The sequence below is a fragment of the Capra hircus genome, chromosome 28, assembly GCF_001704415.2.
Source record: "Capra hircus breed San Clemente chromosome 28, ASM170441v1, whole genome shotgun sequence".
Classification (NCBI taxonomy): Eukaryota; Metazoa; Chordata; class Mammalia; order Artiodactyla; family Bovidae; genus Capra; species Capra hircus.
The window spans coordinates 17,338,664-17,360,652 of NC_030835.1; the positions used below are offsets into that span (position 1 = coordinate 17,338,664).

The following is a 21,989-nucleotide window of genomic DNA, read 5'->3' on the forward strand; positions in this document are numbered from 1 at the left end:
CTAGCTTTTCTTTCACTTAACTGCAGACCCAGATTTTGAATCTAGTTTTGAGAAGCAAACAGGCATTGGGTTTAATTATTCTTTCTAGGCATTGAATTGGCTGTAGGACATGGTTTTGTCAGTGAATATAATGCAACATGTTCTATAAAGCTATATGATTTGTAATTTCCTCTATGAAAACTGAGTTTGTACTGAAGCACTCTTCTATGAGGGAGTATCTCTGGCCACATATGATTTAAATATGATGGAGTTCTTTATTCTGGTATATTTTGACTTACATTAATTAACTTTCTCTATATTATAGGCATATTGTTGGAAAGAGAGGGGACACTAGAAAGAAACTAGAAGTGGAGACCAAAACTTCTATTAGCATTCCTAAGCCTGGACAAGAAGGAGAAATTGGTGAGACTCTATATATGTTTGCAGTCACTTTTGTATGTGTATGGAATAATGTGACCCAACTGCAGTGTTTGATGATTATATTTTTTATGTGGTTCTGTAGCTATTGTTCTTTTTATATCAGCATCAGTCTCTCAGATGAGGAAAGATGTACTTATATTATACAGCCTTCTCTTGATTTGAGTACCTGGGCCTTAATTTGATACTTTACTACACACTGATGGAATAAAGCTTCCAGATTTTATTGTGGACTAGGAGATTTCTTGTATGCTTCAGTAGCTTGAAATGGAGTTTGTGAATTATTCGAAGTTAGAATTAGAGAGAAAAAGTGAGATCAGCAAATTTGAAATGATGCTCAGCCCTTTCCTTGTTAGTTATCTTGTTTTTATCTTGCTTTGTAGACTAGGAAGGAAATTGTAAGAGTAATAATTAAAACGACAGCCTGATTCAAGTAAGTGTTCAGGTGAGGAAAAATAGTTTGGCAATAGAAACCATGTCAGAAAGTTCTGTACTAAAGCATCAGTGTGAACCAAGTGCACAGACTTGTAAAGTGACTTTGAGTGAGGGGTACTGAAGGGACAGAATTTTTAAAACAGTAGGAATTTTTCAGCATCAGGTAAGTGCCGCAGCCTCCAATAATCCATTTTCCATGAACACTTGTAGATTGTATTAAGTTTTAGGAGAAAAGAATTATAAGTACTCTTCTTATTCTGTTCTATGTAAAAATAATCACTGTGGCAGATAAATAGCGGTTGACTTTAGAGTGGTGCTGTCCAGAAGAACTGTAGCTGGCCAGGCTCCTTTCCTTTGTGCATGGGATCCTCCAGGCAAAAATAACTGGAGTGGGTTGCCATGCCCTCCCTCCTCCAGGGGTCTTCCCGACCCAGGGATTGAACCTGAGTCTCTTATGTCTCCTGCATTGACAGGTGGGTTCTTTACCACTAGTGCCATTTGGGAAGCTCTCTTACATTTTTTGGTTATGACTTCTGTCAGTTTTCTATTTAGGCAAACAGTTTCTAGGCTTTCTGTTAACTCATTCACGTGTGCGTGCCTGCCTGCTCAGTTGCTTAGTTGTGTTCGACTCTTTGTGACCCTGTGGAATGTAGCCTGCCAGGCTGCTCTGTCCATGGGTTTCTCCAGGCAAGAATACTGCAGTGGGTAGCCATTTCCTCCTCCAGGGAATCTTCGCGAATCAGGGATGAAACCAATGTCTCCTTAGTCTCCAGCATTGGCAGGCAGATCCTTTTATCATTGGAATCCCAGTTCATTCATAATTACTTCTTTTCCCAGAAATTTCCATCTTGTTTCTTTACAACAAAATGGGTATGATAATTTCATTTTTATTAAAAAAAAAATTAGGCTGTTCTTATAGAAAATTTGAAATGCTTTAATGGGAAGTATTAGGACAAATAAATGGAATTATTTGTTTAACTTCTGCAGTTGCTTGGAAGGAACAAGCTTTGTGGTCTTGAAAGTATGTAGCAGATTTTGCTACTATTTAAGTTAATACTTCAGTATTTTATATCATATTCAGAAATCTGGCCTTTCCTCTTTAATAAATCCTCCGTTGAGATGCCAGTTTTGTTCATTATTCCTATCTTCTGCATTTTCCTTCGTTTATGTTTTGAACCAAGCACTGCCAGTTCTGGAACCTAGAGGTTTAATCTCTATTAAACAGAGGTTATGTAATCCTTAAATGATTTTTTTTTCTTTACAGATTGTAGTATAAGATTTTGTGGTTTTTCCCCTTATTTTCATTTATATATAAAGACAGCCCAGATCAGAGAAGACCACATTACACTAAGGTGTGGAAATTTGATATCCATACATAATAATGCAGATATAGAGAAACATTTTTACTTTAGCCTTGTATTTTTCATACAGTTAGGGTAGGATCATATATATTGTAGTAGACTCTGTTTTGCTCTTTTACTATAGCAAATCATTAAAAATTTTGCCACAGTATTTTTTAAAATTGAGGTAAAATTCACATAACAGAAAACTCTACTTTTTTTGTTCTTAATTTTTATTGTTTGAGTTTCTGTGTAATATATTGTTCTTTTTTTAAAAAATCGTAGAATATACACAACATAAATTTGCCATTTAGACCACCTTAAAGTGTTGAATCGAGTGGCATTATTAGTACATTTACAGGCTTCCCTGGTGTAAAGAATCTGCCTGCAATGCCTGGGTGGGGAAGATCCCCTGGAGTAGGAAACATTTACAGTTGCTTGACAACCACTGTCTGGTTCCAAAACATCTGTCAGCCAAAAAGGAAACTTCATATCCATTAACCAATCACTCACCATTCCTCACTACTCCCAAGATCTTTGTTACCACTAATCCGCTTTCTGTCTCTCTGAATTTGCCTGTTTAGATAGTTCCTATACGTGGAAACATGCAATATGTGGTCTTTTGTGTCTGGCATCTTTAACTTAGCATAATGTTTTCAAGATTCATCCATGTTTTTGCATGTATGATTACTTCACTCCCTTTTTTTTGCCAAATAGTATTTAAGTGTATGATAATACCTAATACCATGGTTTATTTGTTCATTTATTGGTTAAAGGACAATTTGTGTTTTTCCACCTGTTGGCTGTTGTGAATAAAGCTGTTATGAACATTTGTACAAGTGTGTTTTTTTTTTTTTTGAGCACCTGCTTTTACTTCCTTTGAGTTTCTACCTAGGAGTGAAATTCCTGGGTCATGTGGTACTTCTCTGTTTAATTTTTTATGGAACTGCCAGACTTCTAGATATCAGCTGTACCATTTTACATTTATACTAGCAAGGTATGAGGGATTGCTTTGTAGCTTTTGAATTCATTTTCTTACTTCATCAGATGGTCTTAAGGTTATTCTGTTTAAACCTCATTCTGCTTAGACTGGATTCATTAACAGCTTTCTTACCCTTGGTACTGTCTGCTGTTCAGAATTATGTACACATTCATGACAGTTTTGTTCCCCAGAGATGACAGTTTTAAGAGGTCACCTATTTTACAACCAGTTGATGGTCCTTGAGCGTGTTAAATCTTTTTTTTTTTTTGCTTACAGTAATCACTGGCCAGCATCGAAGTGGTGTAATTTCAGCCCGAACTCGGATTGATGTTCTTCTGCTCACTTTTAGAAGAAAGCAGCCCTTCACTCACTTCCTTGCCTTTTTCCTCAATGAAGCTGAAGTTCAGGAGCGATTTCTGAAATTCCAGGAGGAAGTCCTGGAGAAGTGCTCCATGGTAAGCAACAAATAGAACAAAATTAAAAGTTGAAAAAGTATAAGGAGGAGTACAAAAATGACTCATAATTCAGACAGTAAAAAGATACACATCTCTTCTCCCACTGAAAAAGGGAACCATTTCTGATGGTTTCTTTTAATTCTGAACTGAAAAAAATATCTACAGATGTATCAGCACATGAGTTTCCACGTATTACAGAAATATCTTCTAAAAGATGACACAGAAGGATCATCCTAATGTACCTACCATTCTCCATCTTGTGAGTGTGTTTTTATGCATTTTAACACATGTATAGATTTCTTAGCCACTTAACCACAATCAGGATACAGAACAGCTGTACTTCCCCCAAAACTCCCTCACGTTGTCTCTTAGAGTCACCTCTTCCTCACCCCAAACTTTGGCAATCACTGATCCCTTCTTGGTTACTATTAGCATCGTCTTTCCTGAGAATATACTATATGTGAGATTGTGGGTTTTTTTCACTCAGTATAATGGCTGAGTGGTGTGTTTCAGTAGTTTATCCTCTTTCATTGTTTCCAGTTTTTGGCAATTATAAGTAGAACTACTATAAACATTTGTGTACAGGTTTTTATGTGAACATAGTTTTCATTTCTTTAAGTACCCAGGAATGGGATTGCTGGGATATATGGTGGGTGTATTTTTTTTTTTTTAATATTCCAAATGTGATGGGTTTATTTTATTTTACTCTGATGTAAAACCAAAGATTCTACTACCGTACAGAGACCAGTATATTGTAAGGTCATGAAAAAGTGGTGTGGGACATGCAGGACGTGATGGACAACTGGAGGGTCAGGTCATCTCCTTTGAACATGACACTACACCGGTGCTGAGGAACACTTTGAAAATAACACTGCGGAACTGAACTGAAACGTGGCACTAACGTGACAGCTTCCAGGCATGCCTTCAAGCACCTCCCTTAGGATGGACTCAGTACCTAAGCTTCAGTGTGGGGAGGAGTACAATTCTTGGGAAGAATAAAAAGTTCACACTTTTGAAATTTCACAGAAGAATTTTAAGGCCAAAGCATAGTGGGTTCATTTCTCTTCATCTCCAGGGACAAAGCTGATGCTTTATTCAAAACTACATTAAGCTTCTAGTTCAAATCCCAGACCGACCTTGTGCCCTCCTGCATTGAAGTTCTTTCCATCTGTCAGAGCTAACAGGGTCAGTTTCACTCCTGGTCGAAGGGTCTGAGTGTAACCTAGTCCAGTCAGGCTGGCATTGTTTACTTTCACAGAGAGAGAAGTTCTGCAGTCCAGCGTGTATTTAGCAGTGATGCCGAAGCGGATGTTGTTACTGCCGGCTGTCCACACGGGGTTTATCGATGTTTCAGTCTTCTCATTCACTTTCTGGTAGATCGACCCTCCAAACTCAGTGCCATCATTCACGAGTGTGCAGCTGGAAGTCTGCGGCCTTGTAACCTAGGGGGAGATTATTCTGTGACAGTTTGGATTTGGCTGTGTCAAAACTCATCTGATAGCCAGCAAGCCAACCTTCAAAGGCCAAAACAGCCCAGCCATAGATGGTTGGTCGTGAAAAATCTATATCAACATTACTGCCAACACTGAAACAATCTCATTTATATGAGGCCTTCAATTTCCCACTCTTCTTTCCTGTGTTCAGTACAAATATAGTATCAAGAGTTAGTTTCAACCCTTCGGCCAACTTATTCTCCTGAGAGGTTTCTGTCCCAAGAGGATTGTCTGTGTTCCACTTCTGGGTGAAGGTCAGTCCATAGTTACAGATCTTGTATTTGGTCTCTAGGTTGCCTGATGCTTTCCCTGTATCAGTGTAAGCATGACCAGAAGTAGAAAATTCCACTCCACTACATGACTTGGTTCTCAGATCTGTTTTGACCATGCCAAATCCATATCCTTTGTTGAAGACATCTTTGGCAGCCTTTCCTAGGTCACAATAAGTTGGTGTGTTGCAGTCAGTCTGAAGGTCGTCTTCGGACCAACGCCATCCACGCCTGCACGGCCCCACGCCCGCGGCGCCTGCGCTAGGTGTATTTTTAACTTCATAAGAAACTTCCAAACCGTTTTCAGAGTGCCTTTATTGCCTTACACTCCCATCAGCAGCATAAGAGAATTCCAGCTGTTCTGCATCCTTACCAGTATCTGATGGTGTTGGCAGTTTCATTTTAGCCATTCTAATGAGTGTGTAGTGAGATCTTATGGTGGTTTTAATTTGCATTTCTTTAATGGCTAATGATGTTGCACATCTTTTTATTGTGTGTTTTTTAACCATTCTTATATCTGCTTTGGAGAGGTGTTGACTTTTTTTTTTAAGATTTATATTTTTATTTGTTTGATCGTGGTAGGTCTTTGTTGCTCATGTAGGCTTTCTGTAGTTGTGGTGAGCAGGGGCTACCCTTCGTTGCAGTGTGCGGGCTTCTCTTTGTCATGGCTTCTCTTGTTGTTGCACAAGCTCTAGGTGTGTGGGCTTCAGTAGTTGCAGCGCATGGACTCAGTAGCTGCGGGATCTTCCTGGACCAGGCAAGGTGGATTCTTAACCACTGGGCCACAAGGGAAGCCCATGTTCATTCACTTCTTATGCACAACTTAAAATTGTTTTCCTACTGCTGAGTTTTGAGAGTTCTTTTGTAAATGTTACACATGCAAGTCCTTTCAAGGATATGTGATTTCCAAATTTTTTTTCCCAGGCTGTAACTTATCTCTTCATCCTCTTATCAGTGACTTTTATAGAGCAAAAGTTTTAAATTTTGATGAAGTCCAATTTATTAATTTTTCTTTTATGGATTTAACTTTTAATGTTGTATCTAAGAACTTTTTGCATAGGCCCAAGTCACAAAGATTTTCTCTTAGAATTTTTATGGGTTTGCTTTTTTACACTTAGATCTGTGATCTAGTTAATTTTTGTATTTGTTTAAGTTGTAAGGTTTAGGTCGAGGTTCATTTTTTTGCATATGGGCGTCCATACTGTGTTTTCTCAGTCTTGTAGTAAAGAGAGGAATAAAAGCATGTGGATAAAATAGAATGGTGGTTAGTATTTTTTTTAGTTCTTGAAACAGATGGACCTACATCTGATTCTGAGTTCTTCAATCTGTATAGACTTGAACAAGTGAACCTCTCCAGATTTTTACAGCCTGCTTTGGAGAGTTGTAGGAAGAATAAAATGAGATAACATATAGTACTCAGCATGGTGCTGGATACACAGGAAATATTTAATAAAAGGTAACTGCTATTCCTGATATTTTTATGACTGGTTAGGTTAAAAGTATTAGTATTACTTGGAGTATTCAGAGTAGATGAGCACTGTATTTGATAATGTGGGCAAGGTCAGTGAAAATGATTTGGTGAGAGTTTTTGTTAAGATCCTTTCTTCTTTTCCCTTTCCTTTCTCCATCCTGTCCATATTGCTCAAGCTGGATCTTAGGTACTAGGATAGAGTGAGATATAGGTATCCAGATACAGAGGTATTAGAATCCAAGTACTTTTGTGGGACGGGGGTGACAGTTGATCAACTTGATTATTTAAGATGATAAGATACAGACTGGGCAAATGTGAGTAGATAGTACAGAACTGTATAATCTCAAAGTTTCCTACTTGGCATTTATGTGCTTGAACAAAGGTACATCTGTAAGTTCAGTACTCAAATACTATACATATGTGTGTATCCATGCATACGTATATGTGATTAGAAAGCCATCAGAATATTACTGATTGTCATTAGTCAACCACCAGAGTATCTTTTTTCCCCTTAAAATTTCATAGCAAGATGATTTCATTCTCAGTGGGAGTGGAGGGTAGGGTAGGAGAAGATCAGGAATACTGAAGTTTCAGTATAGTTTGGATAAATTTTGTGGGGGTCATGCTGGTAAGTTTTGGAATTATTTTACCTTGTAAGAACCTCTTACTTATTGAAGCTTAATGATTACTTATTTTTTGAAATATTACAAATACCTGATATGTGACAAGCAGATTGTAATAAATTGGCCTTTTTCTTTCTCTTTCTCTCTATATATGTGTGAATGTTTTTCACTTTTCTTTTGTTTCCTGGCATGGGCTGAAAAGGAATAAATATTGGAATGATTACTCTAACTCAGCTGGAATGAGATTGGCCCCTATGTGTATCATGCTGGCCTTAATCAGTCCCAAGTACTTCCTTCCTGCTCTCAGGGAGACTCCACACTGACATGTCTTCTTCCTGCTTTTAAATCAGATCTTGATAACAGCAGGGAAGTAAGCACAGCATAAAACAGTAAATAAGGAACCATTATCTACCTATTATATGGAAGAAAGTTTTACTGAATTTCATTCTAATGTTAGACTGATAAGCAGATGGCTATAAAACCATGCAGGCATTTTCCACTGGTACTCTGCTTTTATTTTTCCAACTGAGGAGAGTTCTTTTCTGGTAACTTGGAAGAATGTATACCTGTTCATTGAGATATCAGTTGTTTCCTGAAAGACCGTGTGGCTCTCAGTCTTATTTTGATTCCTCTGACACTTATTTGACATCTCTGATGAGAATTTCTTCATCTCTAAAATAGGAGTGGTCTTAGCATTTTCTTCCTTATAAGAAAGAGATGACATCTCTTGGTATAAAGTTGGCTCATACATTTAAAAAATTTACATGTGTATGTATTATATATATTTACTAAAATTGTTACACACAGTGTTTTTTAAATTACCTTTTCGGGTTTTTGTTTTTTTTGGCTGTACATGGCTCTAGGTATCTCAGTTCCTTGACCGGGGTGGAACCAGGGCCATAGCAGTGAGAGTCTGGAATCCTAACCATTAGGCAACCATGGGCCTCCCTATCTTTTTGATTTAACAACATGTTTTGGGTCAATATATATAAATCTAATTGGTGCCTTTAGGTGCTGTAAGATCCTAGTCTATGTATGTACCGTAACTTATTTCATCAATCCCCTGCAATGGACCACTAAGGGAAATTATTTCTATTACATAATGCTATAATGAACATTTTTGTAAATACATCTTTGTGTTTTTGGCTGACAGTTTCTTTGGGGTACATTTTGGGATAAATTCTTAGAATTGGAATACACGGGTTCAGTTCAGTTCAGTCGCTCAGTCGTGTCTGACTCTTTGCAACACCATGATCACAGCATGCCAGGCCTCCCTGTCCATCACCAACTCCTAGAGTTTACTGAAACTCATGTCCATCGATTCAGTGATGCCATCCAGCCATCTCATCCTCGGTCGTCCCCTTCTCCTCCTGCCCCCAATCCCTCCCAGCATCAGAGTCCTTTCCAATGAGTCAACTCTTTGCATGAGGTGGCCACAGTCTTGGAGTTTCAGCTTTAGCATCAGTCCTTCCAATGAACACCCAGGACCGATCTCCTTTAGGATGGACTGGTTGGATCTCCTTGCAGTCCAAGGGACTCTCAAGACTCTTCTCCAACACCACAGTTCAAAAGCATCAATTGTTCAGCGCTCAGCTTTCTTCACAGTCCGACTCTCAGCTTTCTTCACAGTCCAACTCTCACATCCATACATGACCACTGGAAAAACCATAGCCTTAACTAGATGGACCTTTGCTGGCAAAGTAATGTCTCTGCTTTTGAATATGCTATTCAGGTTGGTCATAACTTTTCTTCCAAAGAGTAAGCATCTTTTAATTTCATGGCTGCAGTCACCATCTGCAGTGATTTTGGAGCCCCCAAAAATAAAGTCAGCCACAGTTTCCACTGTTTCCTTGTCTATTTCCCATGAAGTGATGGGACCAGATGCCATGATCTTAGTTTTCTGAACGTTGAGCTTTAAGCCAACTTTTTCACTCTACTCTTTCACTTTCATCAAGAGGCTTTTTAGTTCCTCTTCACTTTCTGCCTTAAGGGTGGTGTCATCTGCATATCGGAGGTTATTGATATTTCTCCTGGCCATCTTGATTCCAGCTTGTGCTCTTCCAGCCTAGCATTTCTCGTGATGTACTCTGCATATAAGTTAAATAAGCAGGGGGACAATATACAGCCTTGACGTACTCCTTTTCCTATTTGGAACCAGTCTGTTGTTCTGCGTCCAGTTCTGACTGTTGCTTCCTGACCTGCATATAGGTTTCACAAGAGGCAGGTTAGGTGGTCTGGTAATCCCATCACTTTCAGAATTTTCCACAGTTTATTGTGATCCACACAGTCAAAGGCTTTGGCATAGTCAATCAAGCAGAAATAGGTGTTTTTCTGGAACTCTCTTGCTTTTTCCATGATCCAGCAGATGTTGACAATTTGATCTCTGGTTCCTCTGCCTTTTCTAAAACCAGCTTGAACATCTGGAAGTTCACAGTTCACATATTGCTGAAGCCTGGCTTGGAGAATTTTGAGCATTACTTTACTAACGTGTGAGATGAGTGCAATTGTGTGGTAGTTTGAACATTCTTTGGCATTGCCTTTCTTTTGGGGTTGGAATGAAAACTGCTTTTCCAGTCCTGTGGCCACTGCTGAGTTTTCCAAATTTGCTGGCATGTTGAGTGCAGCACTTTCACAGCATCATCTTTCAGGATTTGAAATAGCTCAACTGGAATTCCATCACCTCCAGTAGCTTTGTTCGTAGTGATGCTTCCTAAGGCCCACTTGACTTCACATTCCGGGATGTCTGGCTTTAGATGAGTGATCACACCATCATGATTATCTGGGTCAGGAAGATCTTTTTTGTACAGTTCTTCTATGTATTCTTGCCACCTCTTCTTAGTGGCTTCTGTTTCTGTTAGGTCCATATCATTTCTGTCCTTTATTGAGCCCATCTTTGCATGAAATTTTCCCTTGGTATCTCTAATTTTCTTGAAGAGATCTCTAGTCTTTCCCATTCTGTTTTCCTCTTATTTCTTTGCATTGATCTCTGAGGAAGGCTTTCTTATCTCTCCTTGCTATTCTTTGGAACTCTGCATTCAGATGCTTATATCTTTCCTTTTCTCCTTTGCTTTACACTTCCCTTCTTTTCACAGCTGTTTGTAAGGCTTCCTCAGACAGCTGTTTTGCTTTTTTGCATTTCTTTTCCATGGGGATGGTCTTGATCCCTGTCTCCTTGGTCCATAGTTCATCAGGCACTCTGTCAGACACTCAGATCTAGTCCCTTAAATCTATTTCTCACTTCTGTTGTATAATCATAAGGGATTTGATTTAGGTCATACCTGAATGGTCTAGTTGTTTTCCCTACTTTCTTCAATTTACATCTGAGTTTGCCTATAAGGAGTTCATGATCTGAGCCACAGTCAGCTCCTGGTCTTGTTTTTGCTGACTGTATAGAGCTTCTCCATCTTTGGCTGCAAAGACTATAATCAGTCTGATTTCGGTGTTGACTATCTGGTGATGTCCATGTGTAGAGTCTTCTCTTGTGTTGTTGGAAGAGCGTGTTTGCTATGAGCAGTGTGTTCTCTTGGCAAAACTCTAGGTAGGTGTTGCAAGAGAGCATCAGAGGGCAGACACACTGAAATCATAATCACAGAAAACTAGTCAGTTGGATCACATGGACCACAGCCTTGTCTAACTCAGTGAAACTAAGCCATGCCATGTGGGGCCACCCAAGACGGGCAGGTCATGGAGAGGTCTGACAGAATGTGGTCCACTGGAGAAGGGAATGGAAAACCACTTCAGTATTCTTGCCTTGAGAACCCCATGAACAGTATGATACATGAGTTAGGGGAATGTAAACTGAAAATTTTTTGATAGATTTTTTCCATTTTATTTTAAAAATCAACTTTATTGAGTTAAACTTACAAAGAACATAATGCACATATAATATGAAGCATAATGCTTAAAATATAAAGCATATTTTAAGAATATGCTTTGAGTTTTGCAGCTGTGCACTAACCATCAAAAACAAGATGTAGAACATTTCCATTAGCCCAAAAAATTCCTTTGTACATCTTTGCAGCCACTTCCACTTCCTGCCATCTCATCTCGTACCGGTGATTCCAGCCAACCACTTATCTGCTGTTACTATTGGATTTCCCTTTGCTAGAGTTTCATATAAATGGAATTATGCAGCATATAGTCTTTTTGCTGTTGTTGTTGTTTGGTTGTGCCATGCAGCATGTGGAATCTTAGTTCCCTGACCAGCGATTGAACCCATGCCCCCTGCAGTGAAAGCACGGAATCTTTACCGCTGAGAAGACCCCAGGATATAGTCTTTGTGGCTTTTATTTTTTTGTTCAGTGGAACATTTTTGAGCTTCATTCATGTTGGTGTGTGTTACAGTAGTTCATTTCTTTTTATTGCTAAGTATATTCCTTTGCATGACTGTACCAAAATGCGTGTGCTGCTGCTGCTGCTGTTAAGTCGATTCAGTCGTGTCCGACTCTGTGCGACCCCTGAGACTGCAGCCCACCAGGCTCCCCCGTCCCTGGGATTCTCCAGGCAAGAACACTGGAGTAGGTTGCCATTTCCTTCTCCAATGCATGAAAGTGAAAAGTGAAAGTGAAGTCGCTCAGTCGTGTCCGACTCTTCGAGACCCCATGGACTGCAGCCTACCAGGCTCCTCCATCCATGGGATTTTCCAGGCAAGAGTACTGGAGTGGGGTGCCATTGCCTTCTCCGTGGGTGGTTTCTAGTGTATTGTCAATGAACCTATTTTAATCATTTGTATAGAAATCTTTGTGTTAAGTATGTTTTTATTCCTCTTGGGCAGGTACTTAGGAGTATAATTGTTGCATCAAGTGCAGATGTATGTTTAATTTTATAGAAAACTGTTAAAGCTATTTCAGGTGTGGTTGTGCCTCTTCCTACCACTAATGATGTATGAAGAGTTTAGGTTCAACATTTGGTGGTGTCTTATTTTTTTAATTGTTTATTGAAGTATAGTTGATTTACAATGTTTTGTTAGTTTCTGGTATATAACAAAGTGGTTCACTTACACATACATCATACATATACTCTTTCACATTCTTTTCCCTTATGGTTTATTATAGGATATTGAATATAGTTCCCTGTGTGATATAGTAGGACCCTGTTGTTTATTTTATATATAGTTTGTATCTGTTAATCCCAAACTCCTGATTTCTCTCTCACTAATCCTTTTTACCCTTTGGCAATCGTAAGTTTGTGTTCTATGTTTGTGTTTCTTTGTTTTGTAAATAAATTCGTTTGTATCATATGTTTCCACATGTAAGTGATGTCATACGATATTTGTCTTTCTATTGGACATATGGCTAGGACCTTGAATATAGTGTTGAGTAGAAGATGTGAGAGAGGACATTCTTTTCTTGTTCTCCGTCATAGGGGAACAATATTCAGTCTTTTACTATTACTATTATTGTTTTTGACTACACCACAGAGCATATGGGATCTTAGTCTGTTGCAGTGAAAGGGCTGAGTCTTCCCTGCTGGATTCCCAGGGAAGTCCTCAGTCTTTTAATATTAAGTTTTACAGATGCTCTTTATCTGGGTAAGGAAATTCCATTCTCTTCCTAGTTTGCTGAGAGTTTAAAAAAAAAAATCAAAACTGAGTATTAAACTGTGTTAATCTTTTAAAATATGAGATTTATGTATTTTCCTTCATAGTATAAATACACTTGATTACATTTATTAATTTTTTAAATGTTAAGCCGCTCTGGCTCTTTAGATAATCTCACTTATTTTTGATGTATTATCATTTTTATATTTTCCTAGATTTGTGCTTGCTTTAGCAACGCTTATACTAAAACTGGATTTTGATGGATTTGATTTACTAAAGCTTAATTATTAAGGAGTTTTATATCTCTGTTCATAAGAGATACTGGTTTTAATTTTTTTGTGATGTCTTCACCTGTATGTGTTTGTATAACTAGCTTCAGGTGTGCAGCAAAGTGATTCAGTTATGTGTGTGTATATATGTGTCTTCTGTTTCAGATTCTTTTCCATTATAGGTTGTTACAAGACATTGAATATAATTAGTTCCCTATGCTATATAATAGGTCCTTGTGGTTTATTTATTTTCTACATAGTAGTGTGTATATGTTAATCCCAAACTCCTAAATTATCTCTAACTCTTACACCCCACCCCTGCTATACTTTCTGGTAAACAAATTTGTTTTCTGTGTCTGAGTCTAATTCTGTTTTGTAAATAATTCATTTATATCACTTTTTTAGTCTTCATCTGGTTTTGGTATTAGGGGTAGTACTGACCATCTGATTAAAAACCAGATTAGTCAAGTGAGTTAAGAAGTGTTCTCTTCTAACTTTCTGGGTTCGTGTAAATTTGTGTAGGTATTGTTTTTTCCTAAATGTTTTAGAAAATTCATCATTTTAAGCCATCTAGATCTGTAGGTTTCTATTGTCTGACCCTGCGACCATAAGGACTGTAGCACACCAGGCTTCCCTGTCCTTCACCATCTCCTGGAGTTTGCTCAAACTCATGATCTTAGTTTTTTGAATGTTGCATTTTAAGCCAGCTTTTTCACTTTCCTCTTTCAGCTTCATCAAGAGGTTCTTTAGTTCCTGTTTGCTTTCTGCCATTAGAATGGTATCATCTGCTTATATGAGCTTGTTGATCTTGATTCCAGCTTGTGATTCATCTAGCCCAGCATTTCACATGATGTACTCTGCATATAAGTTAAATAAGCAGGGTGACAATATACAGCCTTGACGTACTTCTTTCCCAATTTTGAACCAGTCCACTGTTCCTTGTCTGGTTCTAACTCTTGCTTCCTGACCTGCATACAGGTTTCTCAGGAAGCAAGTAAGGTGATCTGGTTTTCCCTTCTTTTTAAGAATTTTCCACAGTTTGTTGTGATGCACAGTCAAAGGCTTTAGTGTAGTCAATGAAGCAGAAGTAGATGTTTTTCTGGAATTCCCTTGATTTTCCTGTGATCCAACGGATGTTGGCAGTTTGATCTCTGGTTCCTCTGCCTTTTCTAAATCCAGTTTGTACGTTTAGAGGTTCTCGATTCACATACTGCTGAAGCTGAGCTTGAAGGATTTTGTGCATTACTTTGCTAGCATGTGAGATGAGTGCAATTGTGTGGTAGCTTGAACATTCTTTGACATTGCCTTTCTTTGGAATTTGAATGAAAACAGACCTTTTCTAGTCCCCACTGCTGAGTTTTCCAAATTTGATGACATATTGAGTGCATTAAGTACAAAAAGATCTTCACGACCCAGATAATCACGATAGTGTGATCGCTCACCTAGAGCCAGACATCCTGGAATGTGAAGTCAAGACGTAGGAAGCATCACTACAAACAAAGCTAGTGGAGGTGATGGAATTTCAGTTGATCTATTTCAAATCCTGAAAGATGATGCTGTAAAAGTGCTGCACTCAATATTCCAGCAAATTTGGAAAACTCAGCAGTGGCCACAGGACTGGAAAAGGTCAGTTTTCATTCCAATCCCAAAAGAAAGGTAATGCCAAAGAACGCTCAAACTACCACACAATTGCACTCATCTCACACGTTAGTAAAGTAATGCTCAAAATTCTCCAAGCCAGGCTTCAGCAATACGTGAACTGTGAACTTCCAGATGTTCAAGCTGGTTTTAGAAAAGGCAGAGGAACCAGAGATCAAATTGCCACCATCCGCTGGATCATGGAAAAAGCAAGAGAGTTCCAGAAAAACATCTATTTCTGCTTGATTGACTATGCCAAAGCCTTTGACTGTGTGGATCACAATAAACTGTGGAAAATTCTGAAAGAGATGGGAATACCAGACCACCTGACCTGCCTCTTGAGAAACCTGTATGCAGGTCAGGAAGCAACAGTCAGAACTGGACATGGAACAACAGACTGGTTCCAAATAGGAAAAGGAGTATGTCAAGGCTGTATATTGTCCCCCTGCTTATTTAATTTATATGCAGAGTACATCATGAGAAATGCTAGGCTGGAGTAAGCACAAGCTGGAATCAAGATTGCTGGGAGAAATATCAATAAACTCAGATATGCAGATGACACTACCCGTATGAAAGAAAGTGAAGAACTGAAGAGCCTCTTGATGAAAGTGAAAGAGGAGAGTGAAAAAGTTGGCTTAAAACTCAACATTCAGAAAGCTAAGATTATGCCATCCGGTCCCATCACTTCATGGGAAATAGACAAGGAAACAGTGGAAACTGTGGCTGACTTAATTTTTCTGGGCTCCAAAATCACTGCAGATGGTGATTGCAGCCATGAAATTAAAAGACGCTTACTCCTTAGAAGGAAAGTTATGACCAACCTAGATAGCATATTGAAAAGCAGAGCCATTACTTTGCCAACAAAGGTCCGTCTAATCAAGGCTATGGTTTTTCCAGTGGTCATGTATGGATGTGAGAGTTGGACTGACTATAAAGAAAGCTGAGTGGCGAAGAATTGATGCTTTTGAACTGTGCTGTTGGAGAAGAGTCTTGTGAGTCCGTTGGACTGCAAGGAGATCTAACTAGTACATCTTAAAGGAGATCGGTCCTGGGTGTTCATTGGAGGGACTGATTTTGAAGCTGCAACTCTGAGACTTTGGCCACCTGATGTGAAGAGCTGACTCATTTGAAAAGAGGCGGATGCTGGGAAAGATTGAGGGCAGGAGGAGAAGGGAACGACAGAGGATGAGATGATTGGATGGCATCACCGACTCAATGCACATGGGTTTGGGTGGACTCCGGAAGTTGGTGATGGACAGGGAAGCCTGGCATGCTGCGGTTCATGGTGTTGCAAAGAGTCGGACACGACTGAACGACTGAACTGAACTGAGTGCATTACTTTAACAGCATCAGCTTTTAGGATTTGAAATAGCTTAGATGGAATTTCATCACCTCCACTAGCTTTGTTTATAGTAGTGCTTCCTAAGGCCCACATGACTGCATATTCCAGATGTCTGACTCTAGGTATGTGTGTGACCACACCATTGTAGTTATCTCAGTCATTAAGAGCTTTTTGGTATAGTTCTTCTGTGCATTCTTGCCAACTCTTCTTAATCCCTTCTGCTTCTGTTAGGTCCTTGTCGTTTTTGTCCTTTATTGTGCTGATATTTGTATGAAATGTTTGATTGTTATCTCTGATTTTCTTGAAGCGATCTCTAGTCTTTCCCATTCTGTTGTTTTCCTCTATTTCTTTGCATTGTTTACTTAAGAAGACTTTTCTTGTCTCTCCTGGCTATTCGCTGGAACTCTGTGTTCAGTTATGTTTATCTTTTGTTTCTCCTTTGCCTTTCACTTCTTTTCTCAGCTGTGTCTGGTGCTGTAAGTAAAGTCTGATGCTGTAAAGAGGAATATTGGATAGGAACCAGGAATGTTAAGTCCATGAATCAAGGTAAATTGGAGGTGGTCAAGCAGTAGATAGCAAGAGTGAACATTGACATTTTAGGAATCAGTGGACTAAAATGGACAGGAATGGGTGAATTTAATTCAGATAACCATTGTATCTACTACTGTGGGTAAGAAATCCCTTAGAAGAAATAGAGTAGCCATCATAGTCAGTGAAAGAATATGAAATGCAGTACGTGGCTTCAGTCCCAAAAACAACAAAATGATCTTGGTTTGTTTCCAAGGCAAACTATTCAACATCACAGTAATCCAAGTCTAGGCCCCAGCCACTAATGCTGAAGAAGATGAAGTGAAGCGGTTCTGTGAAAACCTACAAGACCTTGTGGAACTAACACCAAAAAGACATGTCCTTTTCACTGTAGGGTATTGAAATGCAAAAATTGGAAGTCAAGAGATACCTGGAATAACAGGCAAGTTTGGCCTTGGACTACAAAATGAAGCAGGGCAAAGGTTAAGAGTTTTGCCAAGAGAACATACTGGTCATAGCAAATACCCTCTTCCAACAACACAAGAGATAACTCTACACATGGACATCACCAGGTTGATTATATTCTTTGCAGCTGAAGATGGAGAACTATATACTCAGCAAAAACAAGACCTGGAGCTGACTGGGTCTCAGATTATCAGCTCCTTATTGCAAAATTCAGGCTTAAATTGAAGAAAGTAGGGAAAGCCACTAGGCCATTCAGGTATGACCTAAATCAAATCTCTTATGATTATACAGTGGAGGTGATGAATAGATTCAAGAGATTAGATCTGGTAGACGGAGTGCCTGGAGAACTATGAATGGAGATTGGTAACATTGTAGCTTTCTGAAAAGGTTTTAAATTAGGAATTTATTTAGTTGAGTTAGAAGTATCCAGATTATCTACTTCTTGAGTATGTTTTTGTAATTTGTGTCTTTGAGAGAATTTGTTTGTTTCATCTAAAGTTTTTGAATTTCATTAGATGGAAGTGTTAATATTTTATTATTCTTTCATGTCTGTCGCCCTGAAGTGATGTTCCCTCTTCTTGCTGATATCGGTAATTTGTGCCTAGTCTTTTATTCCTGATCTCTCTGGCAAGAGGTTTATCAATTGTATTGGTCTTATAACAAGAACAACAAAAAGCTTTTGGTTCCACTGATTTTTCTCTATTGTTTGTCCATTTTCTGTTTCATTGACTTCTGCTTTTATCTGTATTGTAACATTTCTTATGCCTAGCTTCGGGTTTAATTTGCTCTTTTTTTGGTTGCTTAATGTAGTAACTTAAATTACTGACTTGAGACTTTTCTTAGTATTTTAGTGTTTTAAAAGTATTTTAAGTAAACATTTTTGAGATAATTGTCAATTCATTTGCAATTATAAGTCTTGTGATTTAATCCATCTATTTAGAAGTATGTTGTTTAGTTTTCTACATTTGTTTTTGGTTTTTTTTTGGTTACTGTTACAGATATCTCTTACTGATTTACAGTTTGATTCTGTTTGTCAAATAATGTTCTATATGATATCAGGTCTTTTGGATACATTTGTACCCCGTTTTCTGTTACAGAATATTATCTATCTTGGTAAATGTTCTTTGTACATTTAAAAGGATGTACATTCTGATGTTTTTTAATTGATCTATAAATCTATAAATATACCATCTAGCTGTTAGTGATCATTGTCTTGTATATCCGTATTGATTTTCTGTCTACTCGTTCTGTTAACTACTGAGAGAGGACTGTTGAAATCTCCAACAGTAATTGTAGATTCGTCTATTCCTCCTTTCAGTTGTGTCAGTTTTTCCATATCTTCTTGGCAGATCAGTTCCTTTAGAATTATGAAGTGTCCCTCTTTATCCCTGACAGTATTCCTTGTTCTGAAGTCTACTTTTTTAGATATTAATATAGCCACTCCAGCTTTCTTTGATTTGAATTTTCCATTGTATATATATTTTTATTCTTTTACTTTTATTTATTATTTTTAAATTAATTTATTTTTGACTGTCCTGGGTCTTCATTGATGGTTTCAGCCTTTCTCTAGTTGCAGCGAGCGGAGGCTAGTCTTTGTTGCCATGCTCAGGCTTCTCACTGTGGTAGCTTATTTTCCTGCAGAGCATGTTCTCTGGAGTGCTTGGGCTTCGGTAATTGTGTTTTGTGGGCTCAGTAGTTGTGATGCACAGGCTTAGTTGCTCCATGGCACGTGGGATCTTAGTTCCTAGGCCAGGATGAACCCATGTCCCCTGCATTGGCAGCAGATTCTTAAACACTGGACGATGAGAAAGTCCCTAAGTGGATTTCTTACAGATAGCATATAATTGATTTTTTAAAAATTTGGTCTGTCATCTCTTCCTTTTAAGTGGAATGACTTGATTGTTTACTTTTAATGTAGTTATAGACATAGGTGGGTTTAAGTCTACCATTTTGTGATTTTTTTTTTTTTTTGGTCTTATCTTTCCTTTGTTCATTTTTTCCTAACATTTTTTAGATTGAGGGTTTTTAAAACTTTCATTTTCTTGACACTGTTGGCTTATTAGCTACAACCATTTTATTTTTTAGTAAATGTTGATAGGTTTACAATATGTATTTAATTCATCACCTTCAAATAATATTATATAACTTAACATATAATTTAAGAATCTCACAATATGTCATTTTTTCCCTTCCTTCTGTCCTTTGTCTAAATGTCATTAATCTTGCTTCTATTTATAAACAACTTTCTGTAAGATTTCTTATAGTCTGCTGGTACTGGGTACACTTTCAGTTTTTTTTTTTTTTGTATGAAATGTCTTTAATTCGTCTTTTTTGAAAGATAATTTTTACTGATTATAGGATATTTTTTCTTTTGGAATGTTTTTAAAAATTATTTATTTATTTACTTTTGATTGGAATGGACATTGGATGCCGTATCCTGCTTCTCGCTGGCATTTTCCTCAGGCTTAGCATCCACTGGTGATTCTCACCTGATGTTGCTTGCAAAATGATTCTAGCACTTGCCCTGCATTTAGTATTCAATTTTCTGCATTCATTTGTAAGCAGGAGACCTTCCTTCTCACCTTACTTTTAAATTTATTTGTTATGAGTGTGATTTCACAAATTTTATTTTCCAAGGGCTTATAATTTACTGTTGTGCTTAATTATTTTGATACTTAAAATTGTCTCAGATTTATCTCGGGGTCCTCTGAAGCCTTTTCTGGGGATGCATTTTCTTTGGCCTGTATTTGTACTTTTGTTTCAGTTCTCCCATATATATGTATACATGTCTGCTTTAAAATGTCTTAATTTCTCTAAGTTCTCACCCAGTGCCTCCCCTTAGAGGTTTAGTGATTCTTTTGTATTCTCCCAGTAATCTGTTGTCCCTGGTAAAAGATTTGCCATCTCCTGAGGTTCCTTTTCTCCCTCTGCAGGCAGTTAACACTTCTTACAGTGGCCTCCAACTGATATACAGACTATGCTTCTGTCTCCAAGAGCACTGCAAGTTAGGCAAGACAGAAACCAGTTCCTCAGGCAGCCTCTTAATAAGCCGGAACATTGCAAACCACTTTTACTCTTCTTCTCCCCTGTTGGAGGAGCAGAAACTGGGTGGCTTCCTTCTGATCTGTTGTGATGTCCTAGGGCAGAGTATAGGGCAAGGGACAGAGAGAAAACATGAGGGTTCCTACGATTTTGAGTGCAGTTTTCCTTTGGTTAGGCATTTGTCTGGTTATTGCAGGTTCTTAACTCATCTCTAGCATTCTCCCAAAGCTACTTTCATCTGTATGTTGTTTATTTAGTGTTTCTGTCTGGGAATGAGAGCTTGATTCTTCTTTGTGATTCCTCCCTCTTCCCAGTCCCTAACAGTCACTAATCTACTTTCTGTCTCTATGAATTTGCCTATACTGAATATTTGATAGAAATGGACTCATACAATATGGGGCCTTTGTCTCTGGGCATCTTTCATTTATAATGTATTTAAGATTTATCCGTGGTTTATCATGTAATGCTACTTCATGTCTTCTAATGGCCAAGTAATATTCCATTGTATGGCTGTACCACATTTTGTTTATGCCTTCATCACTTGATGAATATTTTGAGTTGTTTTTGCTTTGGGCTTTTATAAATAATGCTGCTATTCATACATGTTTTCTTGTAATAATTTGTAATATTGTAAACAAGGCTGAGTTTACCATTTTTATTCATTTAATTGACCTTGATCTGATAAAAGAAAATAACTCTTGCATTATGCTAGACAGTGTTCTAAATGCCTCCTTTGCTTATTTTGTGTCATTATCAGTGTTTCCCTTTGAGTTAGATATTGCTTTTCCATTTTACTTATTAAGAAACTGAAGTTTAGAGATGATAATTTTCTCAAGGTACCACAGCTAGTAGGTCCATCATGCTAAGCAGGACAGATGATGCAAAGTTATGTAGGTCCTAGTAACGGCTGCAGTTTATACAGTCCAATAGAACAAGATAGATGAAATTGGTTCTTGGAGTCACTGTGGAAAATTATTTGAGTGGGAAAAAAAAAAACCGTTAGGGGCTTTCCTGGTGGTCCAGTGGTTAGGACTCTGTGCTCCCAGTGCAGGAGGTGCAGGTGCAGTCCCTGGCTGGGAAGCTAGGCTCTCACATGCTGCACATCATGGCTAAAACCAAAACCGTAACCAAAAAGCCTCCAAAAACTGTTTAAATTGAAGATCTTTTGCTTATCTGTAACCACTTGCACCAGTCTTTCAGCAAGATTTTTTCGGGCCCAACCTTGACTAGAGTTGGGTAGTGATTTGCACAGTATGGGTTTCCCTGGTGGCTCCTGCGGTAAAGAATCTGCCCACGATGCAGGAGAACTGGATTTGATCCCTGGGTCAGGAGGATCCCCTGGAGAAGGGAATGACTACTCACTCCAGTATTCTTGCCTGGTGAATTCATTCCATGGACAGAGGAGCTTGGTGGACTATAGTCCATGAGTTCACAAAGAGTCGGACATGACTGAGCAACGGACACTTTCACTGAGCATTCAGAAAAGCTCCATGGGGTCTTCCCATTTGTGCTTGAGTTTTTCAACTCCAAATCATATTCTGTTCCCTAATAGTTAAAAAAAAGTTATCATGTGGATCAGATGTTAAAAAGAAGGACTTCTGTTCATTAGGGTTATCCATCTTCACTCCTGAATCGGGACTGAAGGAGGTGAGATTCTTTATCTTTTTAAAAATTCATTCAT

At 38.3% G+C, this 21,989-nt stretch overlaps 1 protein-coding gene and 1 pseudogene across 2 annotated transcripts in view; one reads left to right on the forward strand and one right to left on the reverse strand.

Annotated features, from left to right (window-relative positions):
• The window catches only part of ASCC1 (activating signal cointegrator 1 complex subunit 1), a 115,480-nt gene that overhangs the window by 6,366 nt on the left and 87,125 nt on the right, over positions 1-21,989 (forward strand). For both annotated transcript variants that reach the window (XM_005699171.3, XM_005699172.3), the window contains exons 4-5: positions 305-402; positions 3,451-3,629. In XM_005699171.3, the coding sequence (XP_005699228.1) occupies positions 305-402; positions 3,451-3,629 (277 nt within the window). The remainder of the gene's footprint in view (positions 1-304; positions 403-3,450; positions 3,630-21,989) is intronic.
• Positions 4,561-8,209, reverse strand: LOC102180189 (annotated as a pseudogene).